General features: G+C 31.7%; 3 protein-coding genes across 3 annotated transcripts; 1 reads left to right on the forward strand and 2 right to left on the reverse strand.

The window, feature by feature from the left end:
• Nucleotides 1-432: 432 nt before the first annotated feature.
• On the reverse strand, nucleotides 433-3,908 carry LOC114713182 (uncharacterized). The gene is made up of 6 exons (XM_028897777.1): nucleotides 3,758-3,908; nucleotides 2,940-3,008; nucleotides 2,687-2,803; nucleotides 1,734-1,839; nucleotides 1,543-1,660; nucleotides 433-715 (listed from the first exon to the last, which is right to left on the reverse strand). The coding sequence occupies exons 2-6, from the start codon at nucleotides 2,947-2,949 to the stop codon at nucleotides 641-643; spliced, it is 426 nt and encodes a 141-aa protein (XP_028753610.1). The 5' UTR covers nucleotides 2,950-3,008; nucleotides 3,758-3,908; the 3' UTR covers nucleotides 433-640.
• A 7,068-nt stretch (nucleotides 3,909-10,976) lies between these two features.
• LOC114713137 (pre-mRNA cleavage factor Im 25 kDa subunit 1) lies at nucleotides 10,977-13,826 on the forward strand. Its single transcript, XM_028897726.1, has 7 exons — nucleotides 10,977-11,313; nucleotides 11,406-11,451; nucleotides 12,453-12,546; nucleotides 12,658-12,731; nucleotides 12,807-12,893; nucleotides 12,967-13,077; nucleotides 13,549-13,826. Exons 1-7 carry the CDS (start codon nucleotides 11,135-11,137, stop codon nucleotides 13,618-13,620), a joined length of 663 nt encoding a protein of 220 aa, XP_028753559.1. The 5' UTR covers nucleotides 10,977-11,134; the 3' UTR covers nucleotides 13,621-13,826.
• Nucleotides 13,827-15,941: 2,115 nt separating this feature from the next.
• On the reverse strand, nucleotides 15,942-16,355 carry LOC114713165 (uncharacterized). The gene has a single exon (XM_028897753.1). The coding sequence runs from the start codon at nucleotides 16,353-16,355 to the stop codon at nucleotides 15,942-15,944; it is 414 nt and encodes a 137-aa protein (XP_028753586.1).
• Nucleotides 16,356-17,449: the final 1,094 nt, after the last annotated feature.

The raw sequence follows: 17,449 nt of genomic DNA on the forward strand, positions 1-17,449 counted from the left end.
GTTTTTTTGAAAAAGGTAAATAAATAAGATAGGCTCAGGTTGCAATCCGGCTGTAAGCGGGCCTTTTTGGCCCAAAGTGGCTAGGGGCGACCCGCATTAACACCCCTCCAGAATGCCAATAGAAAGGGTTTTCCCTCCCGCCAAACACAATTTCAAGGAGACTCCACAGCTTATTTCCTCGTTCAGAGCCATACCATAATCAAACCCGAAATGCCATTTATGTTACTGAATGAGAGTCTTCTCTTGTATCACCTACCAGTTAGGAAAAATATTTTTCCGCAACATCATGGCTGGCAGCAATATCAGCAATGATTGCTATTATATCATCAAATCGAAGAACTAATTTAAGGGCATGAGGAAGCGCCACTTGTTGATTTGTCATTCAGGTCACTGAGGCGGAACAACAGGGGAGCAGCTCAAAACCCTGCTTTTACATACACATAATAGATGGATTTCAAAAGTACATATAAAACAAAAAGATTACAGATTTTAGAGGACTTTTATGATGGCAATCTTGTGTCTCACTCCCAAGCATAATATGAAAGCCATTTTGATCTATAATTTGCAAATTGCTATATACAAAGCACAGTCTTTGCTGCAAATCAATGGTAACCAATATGAATTTGTGCTGTACTTTCACTTATGAAGGCCGTAATCCAAATTTTAAGGCAAGAATGGCTGCCGTAACCAGCAACCCTACCAAGCATAACAGTGCCTGCAAGATTATCAAAATGTCACTCTTAGTAATCAACAGGGATGCATAGTTATTATTCTTGGTCTAGTATGATTTTATTGACTAATAACGGATAACCAATATTCAATGACAAAACATGAGTATTTATAAGTTGCGAATAGAGTGACTTATTCTTCAAGTTCCGTATAATACAAGGGAAACTCATCTAGTTATGCATAAACCACCATGGATACATAATATTGTATTTCTTGATTTTCATACAAAATTAACATTGTTTTGCCTCCATTTGAGCTATCAAATTTCCAAGTATTTTGCGCTATCATTTTCCAAGAAAAGTACCAAGTGAAAAGATGATCTATATTGTTCAACATATCCATGCAAATGAAGGAAAGAACTTTTAAAAATCCCATCAAAATGGAACCTCCCTCGCTCACTATCTCTTCTCTCTCCTTCCCTCTCTCTCTCTCTCTCTGGGGGTTTTGGAAGTTTATATAGCAAAAACAAGTTCCACCAACATCCTTTTTGCCTGATCTGAGACGAGTTGAGCTAGCTGACACAGCTGTACATTTCTAAGGTTACCAGAACACAACTGTGCTTTAATGGACTTTGATTATCCAAGTTACATGCTTGAAAAGTGTTCTAAAGAGAGAGAAAGATAAAAAGAGAAAAGAGATAATTGGTGGAAAAAGAAGAAATGATCCCCCTGAATGCTCACAACCCACCTCCCTATGTTGCATTCTCTTCCACCTCAAAAGCTTTACTATTTCAATAATATGATTGATCTCATTCTAGGGCATCATATGAGCACGCAAACAGACAAAGAGAGAGGGGGGCAAGAGAGAATGTACAGCGATTGCAGAAGCTCCAAGCCCTGCGCGTTCTCTTGGATCCTTCCGATAATGTTTTTGAAAATAGAGAATTGTCCCATAAAACCACATAACTGGGCAAAGAAATCCCAAGAGAAACCTGGAACTCAACATAAACAGCCATGAGACAAGAACATAGAAATCGGAAAAGAGAGTTGATGAAAGTTACTTACGAAAACCATCCAATTCCACATCCATAAAATGGAAGAGGCTTGTCATAAAGTCCTTGTTGATAATCCTCTGGATCTCTCAGTAGGGCATACTTGCCCTTTTCCCGATCTGCAGTTGGCCGTAAAACCAATTAGTGCTCATAAAGAAAAGATGTCAAAACATTAAAATGTTGAATATAAAGAGACACATTTGCTACAGGGTTAGCATTGCTGTTACAGAAGCCTGAACATCATTTAACTTGAAACACTTGACCCAGGTCTATGAAAAGTCATACTATGAATGGTGTCAAGGGTCAATTCAACTTGAAAGAAGTTTAGTAAAGGCCAATGATTTTATTAATTTCTTTAGCAAGCCCCATCACATGAAAGGCTCAAGTTTGCTGACCTCTCTGCTAATACTTGAATGAACAAGAAAAATATGGAAGGCAAGGATCATATCATGGCTGCTTGATAGAGGTTCTAATAACATGTCAAAAGTTAATTCAACTTAAAAACTTCAAGCAATCATGTGGTGATACAACATTGGTTCTTTTAATATCTGTAAACAAGGGCAACTTCCTGATAAAAAAATTGGCCCAGGGCTTCATACTGTAAGGGACTAAGGCAGTCGCGGGGAAAAATGAAGCAAGCAGCTATATTGTGAAAATATCTACCAATTTTGTCATGTTTTGGAAAACAACATGTCTTAAAGCAGATTCTAGAAGACAAATTAAACCCCATAACGGTGTGATGCCCCCCACTAAAAGAGGAGAAAAACAGAGGACGAATTAAATATTTTGGAACCATCAATATGCTAATCCAAGCTTTCTATGAAATCTAATTGGAATAAGTGACTCATAACTTGCAAATCATGCCAGAGAACAACAAAGGAGTAATTGAAAACAGAATGCAAACCTTTAAAAGCGTATTTTGGATTTCAGATATCTTGCCTATTAAACAACGAGAGGGATTTTCACCTTTAAATATTGAATAATATCGAGCTGATGGTCTCAAAAGATCCCGATGCTTTTCAGAGACTGCTTTTGTCAATTCAACACCTTTTTTCAAATCAATAGTCTCTTCTACCTTAGCATCTGTAACACCAAAGGTGAAATTGCGTTATAAGCGTATCAAGTTGCATCCTTTACAGTGAAATTACCATGAAACTGTCTTTCAGAAGAACAACTGAACAAATGGAATTATAAATATAATATATTGAAGTTTGATTACCTTTCTCCATGGATTCAGAGGATAGGTTGCAGGACAAACCTTCAGCTGTTCAAGAGATACTCAAAATCCCTGCTATGCAAATCATAAACAGAAGACCATCATTTGCTGGACCAAAATGTTCTAATCAGAAGCCAATAGCAATACGGGATCAAATGAAAAAATGACCCTTGCAGGACTATGAAGCACAGCAAGTTCTCCATTTGTTTAATTTAAAGCACTATGTCCAACAATTACGCATTGGAGAAATGTTCTTTTGCAATATCAATGATCCTGAACTATGTAAAATTTCCCAGATAGGGTTTCTAATTTGAAAATCTGAATAATGTAAAACACCAAAAATTGCAAAAATACCCTGTTCATATGTTATGAGAAACGGGGGAATTGAAGTCAAGATTGCAATATATTTCAATCAATCATATTTGATCATATGAAGGGGAAATTGTTATTATTGCAGGAAAACCCAATCTGCCAGGGACAAACCTTGAATTATCCTGAAACAAATATCCAAATTCATAAGTGAACCTCTCCTAATTCCTAATTCCAGTTCATATAAACTCCAGTGAAATTCTATTATTACATGCAGCATTAAGAAATCATACGGAGATCGGAAAAATTAACAGGCAAAATCAGAATTCGCCAATTCTCCGTCAACCTAAGAAACGAAAGAGCCAAGAAAGAAAGAGACTTCATCATTAGCACCTAAGGAATCCCCAGATGGAAAATCAAGTACCCAATGGGAAACCAAAACAATTGAGAATTAAACAAACACCAGAAAATTGAGAACAATTCGGGAAGAGGAAAAAAAAAAAATCACTTGCCTTGGAAGAGCAGGAAATTCAGCCAGGATGAAAGAAAGGAACTGAAAATATTTAAAACATGAAGAAGAATGTCTCTTTCTCTGCACAAGGCAGTCGTTTTACGCGATGAGCTATTGGTGCTTCTTCCCTTCCATTTGTCCTCCTTTTGATGCAGAGAGCCCCCTTCTTCAACATCAAACAACCGGGTCTGAGAGCTGTAGAGAATTGACTAAACTATATTAACTTTTAGTGTTCTAAATTTGTTTTTCATATTAAAAAACTAAAAATGAAGACGAAGAAAAAGTTGGTGATAAATATTATTTATGAAATTTCTGAAAAAAGTTTTTTAAAAAATAAATAAATTTGATTATTTAGTCTCTACGCATTGTGTTCCACTTTGGCTGCTTCCTCATGGATATTTCTTTGACGTTAGGTATGAGTTTTTATTTTTTTATTTTTTTTGTTATCTTAAAAATGAAAAGTGACATCGCTTTTTTTCTTATATTATATTTATATTAGAATATTTGATAATAAATACTCCTTCAGTTATTTATTATCAAATAAAAATTTGACTCCTTCAGTTTTTGTCCACACATCAAAGTAGTTATACTTGCAACTTATATGTGAATGATTCCGAGCAAATCAAATTGTATTAAATAGTGTTGCTAAAATAATAAAAATAAGATAGCCCCTTTTTGTGGGGGGGGGGGGGGAATTGTCCCTTGTATAGTTGGCTAATGTCTAAAAATATTTATAGTAAATAAATTTATAATATTTGGACTAATATTAAGTTAATGATACTTAAAATAATATAACATTGTTTTTTTTTAACCTTGAATGGTATACCATTTTTAACCATTTATAAGTTGTAATCAATTGATAGTGTCTGGAAAAAAAAAATCAATTGATGGTGTGAGAATATCTTTTGTTCCAAAGATGAAACAGAGTTATTTGAAAATTTTGCAAATGAAATTTTAAGGTAAAATATACTTTTATTTTCCTAACTTCATGTAAAGTTTTAATTTAGGCATTTAATTTTAAAAAATATTTTTTTTAATTCTTCAATTCTAAAACTGTTAAGAAAAATGATGATATTAAAATTTTGAACGATGATAAAATATTATCAAATGTTAATATATTAGGTCTAATTTTTAAAATAATCATGATTGCTATAAAAAATTTATTATTTAAAATTAATAACTTTAGCATTAAAAAGTTAACAATATATTATTTTAACATTAAGAAATCAAATTAAAATTCTATATAAAGTTAAAGTAGGGAATGAATTAGTTTAGCTTAGATTTTATTCAAAGGATAAGTATTAAGTAGTACAATAATATAAGAGAATGCCGTTACGTGCGAGGTTTTCTATCCTTTAGATATGTTATTTTATTTTTGTTTGCCAATGTTGATATATTATTTTATTAGGCTGTTATTTTTTATTGCTAATGTGTAATTTTTAACATAATTCATATGCCCACCGTATCTTCTTCCATAAATCCGAACTTCAAATGCATAATTTACAAATTCATTTAATAAAGGGGTTTTCATCCCATAAATGCAATATATAGATAGAAAAAAAGTAACAAATAATTTACGAATTAATAAACTGATGAATAATTTTTTTCTTCTATACATTTTATATTATAAACAGTCTCCAACCACCGGCAAATGGCAGAGTTTGATAATTGTAATCACTCTAATAAGTGGATAAGGCAAGGCATCAGCATCAACAATGGACATTCATTGTATTAAAGTGAATTAGGGAAAATGATAAAAAAAAAAGATGAAAATTTGTAAATACTAAATAAGGAATGTCAACAAAAAATTATTATTATTTATAAATTTAATATTGTTAATACCAAATAAAGTGTTGTTAATAAATCTTATTTGGGATTTGTAATTTTCAGCTTTTTTTTTCATTCTCCCTTATTTAAATTACCGTGTAAATTTTTTCTTAAAAAAAAAAAAGGTTAGGTACAATTAAAATAAAGATATTGGGTTAAAATGTAAAAATATCTGAGAAATATTTCCTGAGGAGATGTTGGTTATGACCCTAAAATATGTTAATTATTTGAAAAAAATTATATGTTAATTTTCATAAAATACCCTCTATAATCATTATTGTATTGAAAATACTCATTAGAAAAAAAAAAAAAAAAGAGGGTATGGACATGGCTCGAACGAGGGAGGAAAAAAAAAAACTTGCTGGCACATAAAGCGGGCGAATTCAAGGAGCCCACGTCTGCAACGGCCAACTCAGCGAAAGCTCCCTGGAAAACTGGCGTAATGCAACTCGAATCAGATCACCTTCAATAAGATAGTAGAAGATACCTATATTTAATAAAAAAATATTTTTTATGTTTTCATGAGTTGACATTAATATTAATCTCCGCTAGTATTTTGATACAGTAAATAACTTATAATTAATTAAAGGGATAAGGATTATTTTGCAAGTATGGTATTCAAAAAAATTTTATAATTCAATATCATTTAGAAAATACTAAAAAAAGAGCATCGCCATCCCAACAGTTAAAAAACTAATATGTTACTTCTTATTTTTACTATAAGAATTATTTAACTAATTTGAGTAGATTAATAAAGTTTATTAAATTATTTATTTATAATAAATAGATATTATTTCTCCTAAAATACTTTTACTAATAATGTGTATTAGTTAGAACAATTATTTGATGAAAAATCTAATATATGTAATAATTATAATGTCTATTTTAAAAATAAATAAATAAATATAAGAGGCAAAATAAATTAGGGATCTTATATTTAGAATCAAATAAAATATTAAACTGACTTTTATATTAAAGAAGTAATATAACCCACCCTTAATGTTTTCCAATTTTTTGGTGTTTGTTTGATTCTGTAACGTTTTTATTCCATTGGACGCCCGATTATTTCATATGGAGAGTGACATGTCATTTGTCATTATATGAGGCATTCTTTTTAGCTTAACCCAATATTATTGGATATTTTCAATTATATGGTTTAACAAATAGATATAACATTGGGCCTTCATTTGCCTTTTATAGTTTTATATTTAAGGCTTTAAAACACACATTTACTCTTTTAATTTTACACAAGATTTTAATTTTAAAAATATATAATTTTAGTTTTTTAATCTTAAAATAATTTAAAAATAATATTGAGATTTTAAATGTTGATAAAATGTTATCAAATGTTAATATTAAATTTAATTTTCAAAATAACTATGACTATTATAAAAATTATTATTTAATACTAATAATTTTAAGATTAAAAAAAACTAAAAATATGCTTTTTAAAGTTAAAAGGCAAAACTAAAATTTGATATAAAATTAAAGAATCAAATATATACTTTAACCTTGATATAAAATATGGCAAAAGTACACTTATATTTTTGATTTTGTAACCTTGTATAATATTTTATAAAGTATTTTTTAGTCTTAATATTAAAGCCATTAAAAAAATTCTAATATTAAAGCTTTAGATTTTAGGGAAAATATTTTCAAATGCTCACATATAAAATTTAATTTTTGAAATAAGACTAATTATTACAAAAAATTATTATTATGAAATAAGACTAATTGTTACAAAAAAATTGTCATTTAATTGAAAAGATAGAGATTAAGATAACATAGTATTTAGATTTAAAGGACCAAAAGAACACTTTTACTCACTTATATTGATATTGATAATGATAATTTTTATTAAAATATATGACATTTAATAAACTAACAACAAAAGTTAATTTTTGCTGTTTTTGTATTGCATTGATTTCAAAGCCAACATGTCACCAATTTTTCAAATTTTTTGTTTTATTGTTTTAGGAATTATATCCTTACTAATATTTTAGATCTTACCTGGTTAGCCTTGTTTAGTTCAGCACTTGTTTTCAATCTGCCAATGACATTTGTTTTTTTCCCCCCTCATGATTCATCTTTTAATTAACTTTTGTTATTAATACCTTCATTTTTTCCTCATAAAAATTTAAATTCACCTGTTTCTACACTAATACAACCTTTTTATAGCGTTGGTAAGATGGAATTGATTATTAAATTTGAATAACACTCCTAAATTTTTTCAAAATGATTGGTAGACTTTTAAAGTAACTCATAATTGATTAAGATTTCTCGATATCATGATCAACATGTCAATGCCTGAATAATCCTTTCCAGAGAGAGAGGGAGGTATCACAAGAAAGCAATGGACTTAATTAAGCAAATTACAAGACATGCTAAGTTAGTGTGTATATTGTTTCTAACAACTGCCTGAGCACAGATCCAATCCATTACTGCAGTATTATTTCCGTCTATACCCATATGGAACGCATTCTCGTACTTCAATTGAAGTAATAACGGTGTAACATCACCCTCAGCTCTTGACCGTTCAAGGCACCATCGTTACGATAATTTGTTAATCAATATTAGACATTTTGAAAAAGGTTGAACTAATATGAGCACTATACTCATATGCTCCTATTTATTAGGCAATTCCAATATATTTCACACAGATCAAGAAAAAGCTTAAACCGTATTAATTTTTTATTAAAATATAATAACTTTTTAATTTTATCCATATTTAATACCCCTCCAGTCCTTAATATAGAACCCAATTATTGAGTTGGTTTTGATCATAAATATAAGACCTATTTCTCATATTTATCAATTTTCTTTAAATTATTCCTATAAATACTCCTTCAACTATAATCAAGTAGAAGAGGAAGATAGTATTAAAAAAGATGATTGTGGTATTTTAGGAAAAACGTGTCACATTTCTTATAATTAACTAACTTACCTAACTTTCTTAATCTAATCAAATTAGTTAAATAGGTCTTATATTAAGGACCGGAGGAGTATATATGTTTTTTTTAAAAAATAATTATCTATACTATAATAAATAAAGAATAAAATAGTTCATTCATACTAAAATTTTAATAAAATAACTTATAAATAAAATTAAGAAAAATGTTTTTCTTAGCTTTATAAATAGAATTAAGGAAGTATGCCTTGTATACTACTCGCCTTGAAGACGGCGACGAGGGTGATTCAAATTCGGGAAGCGATGTATCGTGCCATCTGAGTAGATAAAGCACATGCACCGTCCGTCCGTCTATGTGAAACAGTTTTTTACATGGAGTTGATGTTAAACTGCTCCACAAAGCTAGTCTCTTAAATGGCTCAATAGCCAGTCCCTGAAATATTTATTATAAAACTAGTTTAGGACCCACGCAACGCATGTGTGTATAATTTTTTTTGTTACAAAAAAAAATCAAATGAATTAGGTCTTGAGAACTTATTAGGGTCATTGTTCACCTTTTTAAAGGTACTTACCGATCATCCACTAACAAGATTCTCACATTGGTAGTAGAATTCAAACTCACAATCTTTTAGATTATGGGCCGACCCTTTACCAATTGGATTAACTCTTATTAACGGGTGTATAAAATTTGAAATCCCAGGTGCTGACGCATATAATGAATGAAACCGTTAAGTAACAAATTGGAGGCAAAGATTAGACGTAAATATTATAGAAAATGAATATCCAAGATTAAAATTTTAATCCCTTCCTTTTGTCTCATGGGAGAGACAACAATAACATTTAAATTTCATATTTTCTCCTCTTTACATTATTTTCCTAGTTTGTTTTTTGGGAAGAATTTCTAGTTATTTATTACATTCAAAGTTTTTAATGGTTATTTATATGAATAAGATGATTCTTTGGCCTAGAGTTGGCATCATTTTTTTGATTTCCTAAAAAATTCGTGTGGCACTCTAAAATCCTAATATAATATTACGATAAATAATAAGAAAAACAAAATTCTCTATTGATAAAGAACTAATATATGAGGAAAAAACAAATATAAAAGTAAAAACCGATGCCCAAATTAACTTATATTAATGAAAAAAAAAACAACTATCCGAGAGCTAGAAATTGATTAATTTGAATACTAAACCACAACCAATTTGTCTTTAAGAAAATAAGAACACTTGAACTTAATCTTTCTTTTTATCCGTTTTAGTAAATCATTCAAATCAATTCTATATTTCCAAATAAAAAAAAATTCTCTCCTATCTCTATTTACGATCTCCAACTTAAGAAAGGAAATATTTCATGCCGCTAAATTACAACAAATATATTAGATTAATTTTTTTTTATCATCTTTGTCTCTTTTCTAATATTACCTCCGGTTCTAATTATAAGATTTCATTTATAAACAAGGTTTATAGAAGGTAGTTTTTTTTTCCTTGCAATTTTGATAAGGCATAACAAAAATTTTCACTCTGGCAAAAAAAAAAAAAGTAAAATTTTGTTCACATTTAATACATTTAATTAGGAGGAACACTGGTGGAAAAAAAAATTAGGAGGAACATTAAAAAAAAAGGGGGTTAATATAATCTTTAGTCCTTCAAATTTGTTTTTATTTTGGTTTTAGTTCCTTAAATTTTAAACCATGGGTTTTGATCCCTCAAAGGGTAAAATGGTATGAGATTTTATTAGATTATAGGGATCAATATTTTAAATAAAAAGAAATTTGAGAAACAAAAACCTAAAATTTGAAAATTGAAAAATAAAAATAAATTTAAATGACCAAATCTTATATCAGCCCAACAAATAAACATAAACAACTTTCTCATCTGTTATGCCCCTGAAAACTTTTATGGGAAAATTGCAATAAACTTTCATCTAAGGGAATCAAATATAAAAATGTGCTTTGAACTTATTAAATTAATTCAAAGTCTCAAGAGATTTTATTGTTAGAGATTCTACTTGTTTAGGTACTACCTTACCCTTATTTTTTTTAAAAGTATATATTGACAACTAAAAAAACGGTTATTACTAACTTAAGGTATAACAATTAACAACTATCGCGACAGATATTAACAACTTATGCATTACATTTTTCTGATATATTGAGAAAATATATTATTAATACTTACCAAAACAGTTATTAATCATTACATCCTAAGTTATTAATTACCACTTTTTTAGTTGTCAATGAATATAAAAAAATCATAATAATTTAATAATTAAACAAGTAAAATCTCTGAAATTTTTTAAAATTTCAAATTAATTTGATCATCTAAGGAAATTTTTTGGTATTTAATTTTCTATTGTAATTTTTTCAAACTTTAATGGATTTGACCTGGAGCGCCTCGACGCTGACCAAGAGCACGCGTGGCGCCCACCCAGGTTTGAGGTTACTCTGGAACGCCACGTTCCAGAACGCGCCAACGCCTTTCCAATCACCCTTCTGGAATGGACTCGTTTCGTTAGTCGCCTGTCTATTTCTACTCCTTTTTCTTCAACCTTCATCCCCATCCTCTTCCTCGCCTTGAGCAGTTTCTTCTAGTGCACGCTCTGAAAAGCCGAAACAGATACAGGTGTTGTCTGATTTTGGTGATGGGGGAAGAAGCCGGCATGGATGCTACTGAAGTGATCAGGCACCAAAATGGAGGCAGCAGTGATCAGAGTCTTGAATTTGACATATACCCTTTGAATAGCTACTACTTTGGCTCCAAAAATACCATTGCCTTCAAGGACGAGACCTTGGCTGATCGTCTTCAGAGAATGAAATCTAAGTTCGTTTTCGTTTTCTTTTTCTTTTCCTTGTTCGTTTCTGTCGGGAAGCCTTTTCTTACAGTTTCAACTTTTAACCGCCTTTTCGTTTTAGCTATGCTGCTCATGGGATACGAAATTGCGTGGAAGCCGTCATGCTGGTTCGTTCTCTACAATTTCTGTATTGCCCATTTGTTTGTCCACAGTATTTCAAGTTCAAAGAATTAAGATTTGAACTCCTTAATTTTAGATGTATTTGTGGGAATAATAATTTTCGATCACTAAGGCACCTAGATGCTTGTGCACAAAAGATATAACAAAAATTCGAATTTAATGTTTGTATATAGGTCATTTAAAGAGTCGTCTATGTGACTTAGCTGAGACCTTAGATTGCTGGGTTCTTTCTCATTTAGCTATCTAGGTGTTTCTCAGTCTCATTCATAGAACGTAGGTCCTGCATTCTTATATCCTTTGGGACTGGGAGGGGAGACTTGGCCTTGCCTGACTTGGATCAGAAAACAAGATAGAAATAGGTGCTGTGTGAATAAATGGGATATTCCTAAATTATTACTTAAGCTTGTTATTGTGATTGACTATCACAACTTTAAAATCTTTTAGTGCTCCCTCTTTGTGTAAATTCTTCACATCCTTATAATCTCCATATTTTGGTGATACCAGGCCTGGGTTTCCGCAACCTCATCACACTGTTTTATTATCCCATACTAGAAAGTTGGTTTTAGACATAGAGAAAGCCTGATGTAGTTGTGCAACGAGCATACTTCAAGATTGAGAAATCAGTTTATTTGGCAATATCATGGGTTTTCTTTTAAGGTCGTCTTCAGTTTTCTGTTCTACCGTGGGCATCCGTGCCATATAAGACACAAACTAATTTCTAATTCAGAGATATCATCTTGAAGCCTGTGGGGTATTTTCTTTGCATAATCTCTTCCAAGCTTCCTGTAGAAGGTTAACATATAAGATTCATATAGAAGATTGAAGTTAGGGTTGGTGAACTATACTTGAAGAATTTATTGATACTTCTCATCTTGATTACTGGTCATCTGGCTTTGCTGTTGAAACACTAGATATTGACATCTTTTGATACTGAGTCAAGATTCAGAATATGATTCTGAACTGAGAGAATGTAACATTCTTGGATCAGGTTGAGTTGTTCAAACACCCACATTTGTTGCTGCTACAAGTAAAAAATTCCATCTTTAAACTCCCGGGTGGTCGCCTAAGACCTGGCGAGTCAGGTAGGGGATCAAACTGCAAACTTTCTAATAGAATCTAAAAAGTTAATGCATTATCTGGGGATTTTTTTTTTCTCAAGCTCTTGCTAAAGTCAGGGGTTTCTGAATTTTCAGATATTGATGGATTAAAGCGTAAGCTGGCAAGGAAGCTTTATGCTGGTGAAGATAGGGATGGGGCTGAATGGGAGGTATTAAATTCGTATATTTTCTTTTGTGAACCTTACTGCATATAGAAATGCTGAAACGTATCTTACTTGATTTAGGTGGGCGAATGCCTTGGAATGTGGTGGAGACCTGATTTTGAAACTTTACTGTATCCGTACCTGCCACCTAATGTGAAGAGCCCAAAGGTACGCTATTCAAATGCTTCTTGAACAAGTTATGAGGGAAAATGTCTCATTCTCTTAAATCCTTTAACTGCAGGAGTGCACGAAACTCTACCTTGTGAAGCTACCAGAGTCACGACAGTTCATTGTGCCTAAGAATCACAAACTGCTTGCTGTCCCCTTGTGCCAAATTCATGAAAATCACAAGGTATGGGTTTCTATCAGTCATGGAAAATATATGGGTATGTTTGAGTATTCCATGCAGTACGCTGGAAATTTGTTCTGGACTGGAATTTCTTGGGAATATTTGATATTAGCTTGTGTGTCACTGGCCTGGTTTAGGCATAAATGACCCCCAAAAGATTATATGTAAACACTTGAGGTTAACTAGTCCTCATGTGTTCATTTTATCGCATGTGATGATGGTTTCACATTGGTACCCTATTTTATTTCTTTAACGTGTGGTTCTGACATTTTGAGCTGCCCGTGAAGTACAGACAATACAGAAAAAGGATTTATATGCTCACCAAACTGATTGGTTGTGTTTGTATTCCATTTATATTATTGGATATTCAGGCTAGACAAGATGTGACGCTTTAAGTTTGACATTAACTCGCAATTTTTTGGATGGGGTCTCATGTTGATGTGTCTGTGCTACTTTTGTTTGGGCATATTGCAGACATATGGGACAATCATATCAGGAGTTCCCCAGCTACTGTCAAAATTTTCTTTCAACATGATCGAGTCTTGAATGAAATGGCTGACTCACTAGTGACTCCCTCCTTGCTTATTTGGTTCCGTGCAGGGCCTTGTATATATTTTAGATTATATTATATGCCATCCTATAACAGAGTGATATTGTAAATTTTGTTTTTTTGTTTTTTTTACCAAAAGAGTGATGTTGTAAGTTGAAAACAGATGCATATATCATATATGGTTTGAGTATATTTCTCTTTTCCCTCATGACTGGAGTTCACGTAGCACACGAATGGTGTCAGTCGGGATCACTTTGCTCTTACTTTTATCTCTTTTCCCCTCCAACGTTAATTCTGACAGGAAATCGCATATTTTAAAGCAATTTTTGTCAGGATGTTTGGGTGAAGTTTCTTGATTTTAATGGAGGGGGCTGGACATGGAAGTTAAATTTATGTTGGCTTGTTCTCCTTTTTACCCATGTTTTTTTGGCCAAATTTATAAATACTTCTATATAATAATCCGTCATAAAATTTTATTGATATTTTATTTGTAATTTTTTTATTAGTTTTTTTAAGGACATTAATAAATTAATGATGTATCACCAATTGTTTTATTAATGCATTTCAAATAACAAACTAAATAACTAAAGGAAAATTGGGGACAAATCTCCGGTTAAAAAGTTAATACTTAATTGCACAATGGGTCCTGAATTTTTGAGATCTTTTCAAAAAAAAAAAAAGGAAAAAAAATCACTACAATACTCTTAATAAAATGCAATTAGAATGAATCATTACAGCTATAGATCAGAGATATGTGATTAGGATTATTGATATGCAATTAAATCTTATATACAACTAAGCATATGCAATATGCAATTAGGATTGAACATATGTAACTGGAAATTAATTATATATAATTAAGATTAGTATATGCAATTAAATTCTATATGCAACTAGATATCGTTAATATGCAATTAGGATCAAGCATATACAACTAGGCATCCTCAACATGTAATTAGCATCAATCATATGCAACTTGAGATCAGTGATATGTGATTAAGTATCGCTACTCCAGTCCTAAATATAAGACTCTGACTCTTTCTGTATTGTATATTTATACTACAAAAAAGGTCTTATATTTAGGACAGAAGAAATATATGCAACTAGGCATATGTAACATGCAATTAGGATTAAGCATATGCAACTGAGGATCAATGATATGCAATTAGGATTAGTGATATGTAATTAGGTTATATATACAACTAGGCATCCTCAATATACAACTGGGATCAAAGATGTGTAATTTGGGATCAAGGATATATACTTAGGATTAGTGATATGCAATTAGGTCTTATATGCAACTAGACATTCTCAATATGTAATTAGGATCAAACTTATCTAACTCAAAATCAAGGCTATGCAACTTGGGTTATTTGATCCTTTTACCTCTCAAATTTATTGTCATCTAAAGTCAGGTCTCATTCTATAATTAACTTTTCAAATGGGGATTTATCCCCAATTTTTCCACTAACTGATGATTAAAGAAGTAGACTGAATAGGATAGTCACACTTGTTGGCTTTTTTGCATTTGTTTGAATGTTTATAGGCATTTTTACATGAGGCGAGAACTTGTTTTACATGCTTATCTCATACTTTTTCAGTCTTTAATGTAAGATTTAATTTAGAAGTTAATATTGGTGCTATATGTAAAACTTATTTCATGTATTTATTAATGTTTTTTCAAATTAATCCTATTAATATTTTTTAACAATAATCAAGGAGGAGAGGAAGGAAAAAAATTAACAAAGATGGTTAGGGGGTTTTACAAAGAGCATATCATATTAACTAATTTAATTAACACCAAATTAGTTAATTAGATTCTTAATTAAGGATCACAAGAGTATTTTGTTGATCACAATTGAAAAGTTGTTGGGTTGGCAATTGGAATTAAATAAAATAGGAATAGTTTTCAAAAAATGGTGAAGTTTTTTGGCTAAATGCTAAAAAAAAAATCTATATTAAAAAAGAAGAAATTGACCCTATCAAAAAATCTAATATTTTCAGACTACATTACAGTTTTATGATATTGTTCTATTGAAAATTTTGCATATATTGTGACGTTATTATGTTGACAATTAAATTTATTATATATATTGCATGTATGTAATAAATTTTTATTTAATTATTAATATTACCAGTCAACCATGAAAAAATTTCTTCCGTTTCATGTCTAATCTGAGTTTTTAAATTGTTATAACAAACAAGCAATCCATGTCTTCTTTTTGCCTCAAGCTTTTTTTTTGGACGGTTTGACCTCAATTGCCTTTTTTTTATAATAAAAAACCAGAAGTCAATACACTTGCCAAAGTCAAAGACCCTAATTTCCTTTCACAACCTCCCCCTCACTCATAGAAGGTGGTTGGCCCAGGATACAAAAAATACTCTCCATGAAATGAGAGAATTTAGCTAACTGGTCAGCAATAGGAATTTGTTCCCTAGTGGTATGTACTAGAGTAATCGTCCACTCCCTATGGAATAAAAGCCTAGCATCATCAACTACATCTTTAAACGGATAATTCTCATCACAACCTCTACAAAAAAGAGACATGGCATCTACACAATCAGTAAAAATCACAATCTTCCTGTAGCCTCTGCTCCAACAAAGTTGCAACCCATGAATCACGCCAAGAAGTTCTGCAACAGCTAGCAGTACAGATATAATCTTGCAACCAAATTCCCCAATCCATTTCCTTGACTGTCCAAGCAGTACCACCACAACCACTTCTGCCATCTTGTAAGACTGATCCATCCACTTCCAATTTGGTAAAATCATCCTGGAAATGGTTGTTACAGTCTTTTACAACGTGAGTGGTATCGTAGAACTTACATTTGGTTATTAAATCTCTATCCCAGCAAGCACGGAATAGACTATCATGTGCATTGATCACATTACCAACTATTCCAGAATCAAACAGCTCGTTACATCAAGAAATCTAGATGTCCCAACATATATAATCAAAGAGAGTCGACCATTGGATCTCTTTTGTGAAAGAATAACCTGCCTCTATAGTTAAATTCCATTTGATCCATTCCGCTCCCTGTAAAGTAGTGAAACTAGATCAAAATTGTGGATCGACCACTGACTTCCACTTGTGAATAGCATTGGCACAATTCCTCAGCAAGTGCATAGAGTATTCCTCCTCATTGCATCTAAAAGGGCAATCTGCTGTTCCTGCAAGTCCTATTATGCATCTCAAAGCTGTTGTGTGGGCTTGAACATGTGAGAAAAGCCTCATAAAAGAATGAATCTTTTTGGTACTTGCCATCTCCAAAGGAGCTTCCAGATGTTGTCCTCCTGTCTTCAGTGACTTGCAAGAAGAAAATTGTAGGCGGATTTAACAGTAAAGCGACCATCAGTTGAGGGCCACCAAAAATATTTATCCTCTCCTCTCTCCTCATCAGGTGAGTGTGCAGAAGTGATTCGGTTCGTAACATGTTAAGGAAACCAATAGTTGAGTTTTTACATATTCCATTCCCCCAATGGGGTCACATAATCGATCACTCCTTCCTCCTTATCCACCCAACCTTCATACCCTAGTATCAACTCAAGAAGAGGCCTGTTCAGTTCTGACGAGTTGTCGAACCAGAAGGATGTAGACATGCCATTACTAATTTTCTTGGCTAAACCGTTTTTAAAAGAATGCCAAACTTATCAGATACCCTTCCAAGTCAAGGATTGTTTGGCAGCTTTTTGAACATTTGGTAAAACCATGTTACCACAATTGTATTTGTTTTTCAGAACCTTGACCCATAACGCTTCCCTGTCGTGAACCAAGTTCCGGCAAAGTTTCATTAGAAAACCCTCATTCTGCTTCTTGTGATTTT

Source organism: Neltuma alba, unplaced genomic scaffold (assembly GCF_004799145.2).
Source record: "Neltuma alba isolate B1F8T4 unplaced genomic scaffold, ASM479914v2 tig00011419_pilon, whole genome shotgun sequence".
In the NCBI taxonomy this organism is placed as follows: domain Eukaryota; kingdom Viridiplantae; phylum Streptophyta; class Magnoliopsida; order Fabales; family Fabaceae; genus Neltuma; species Neltuma alba.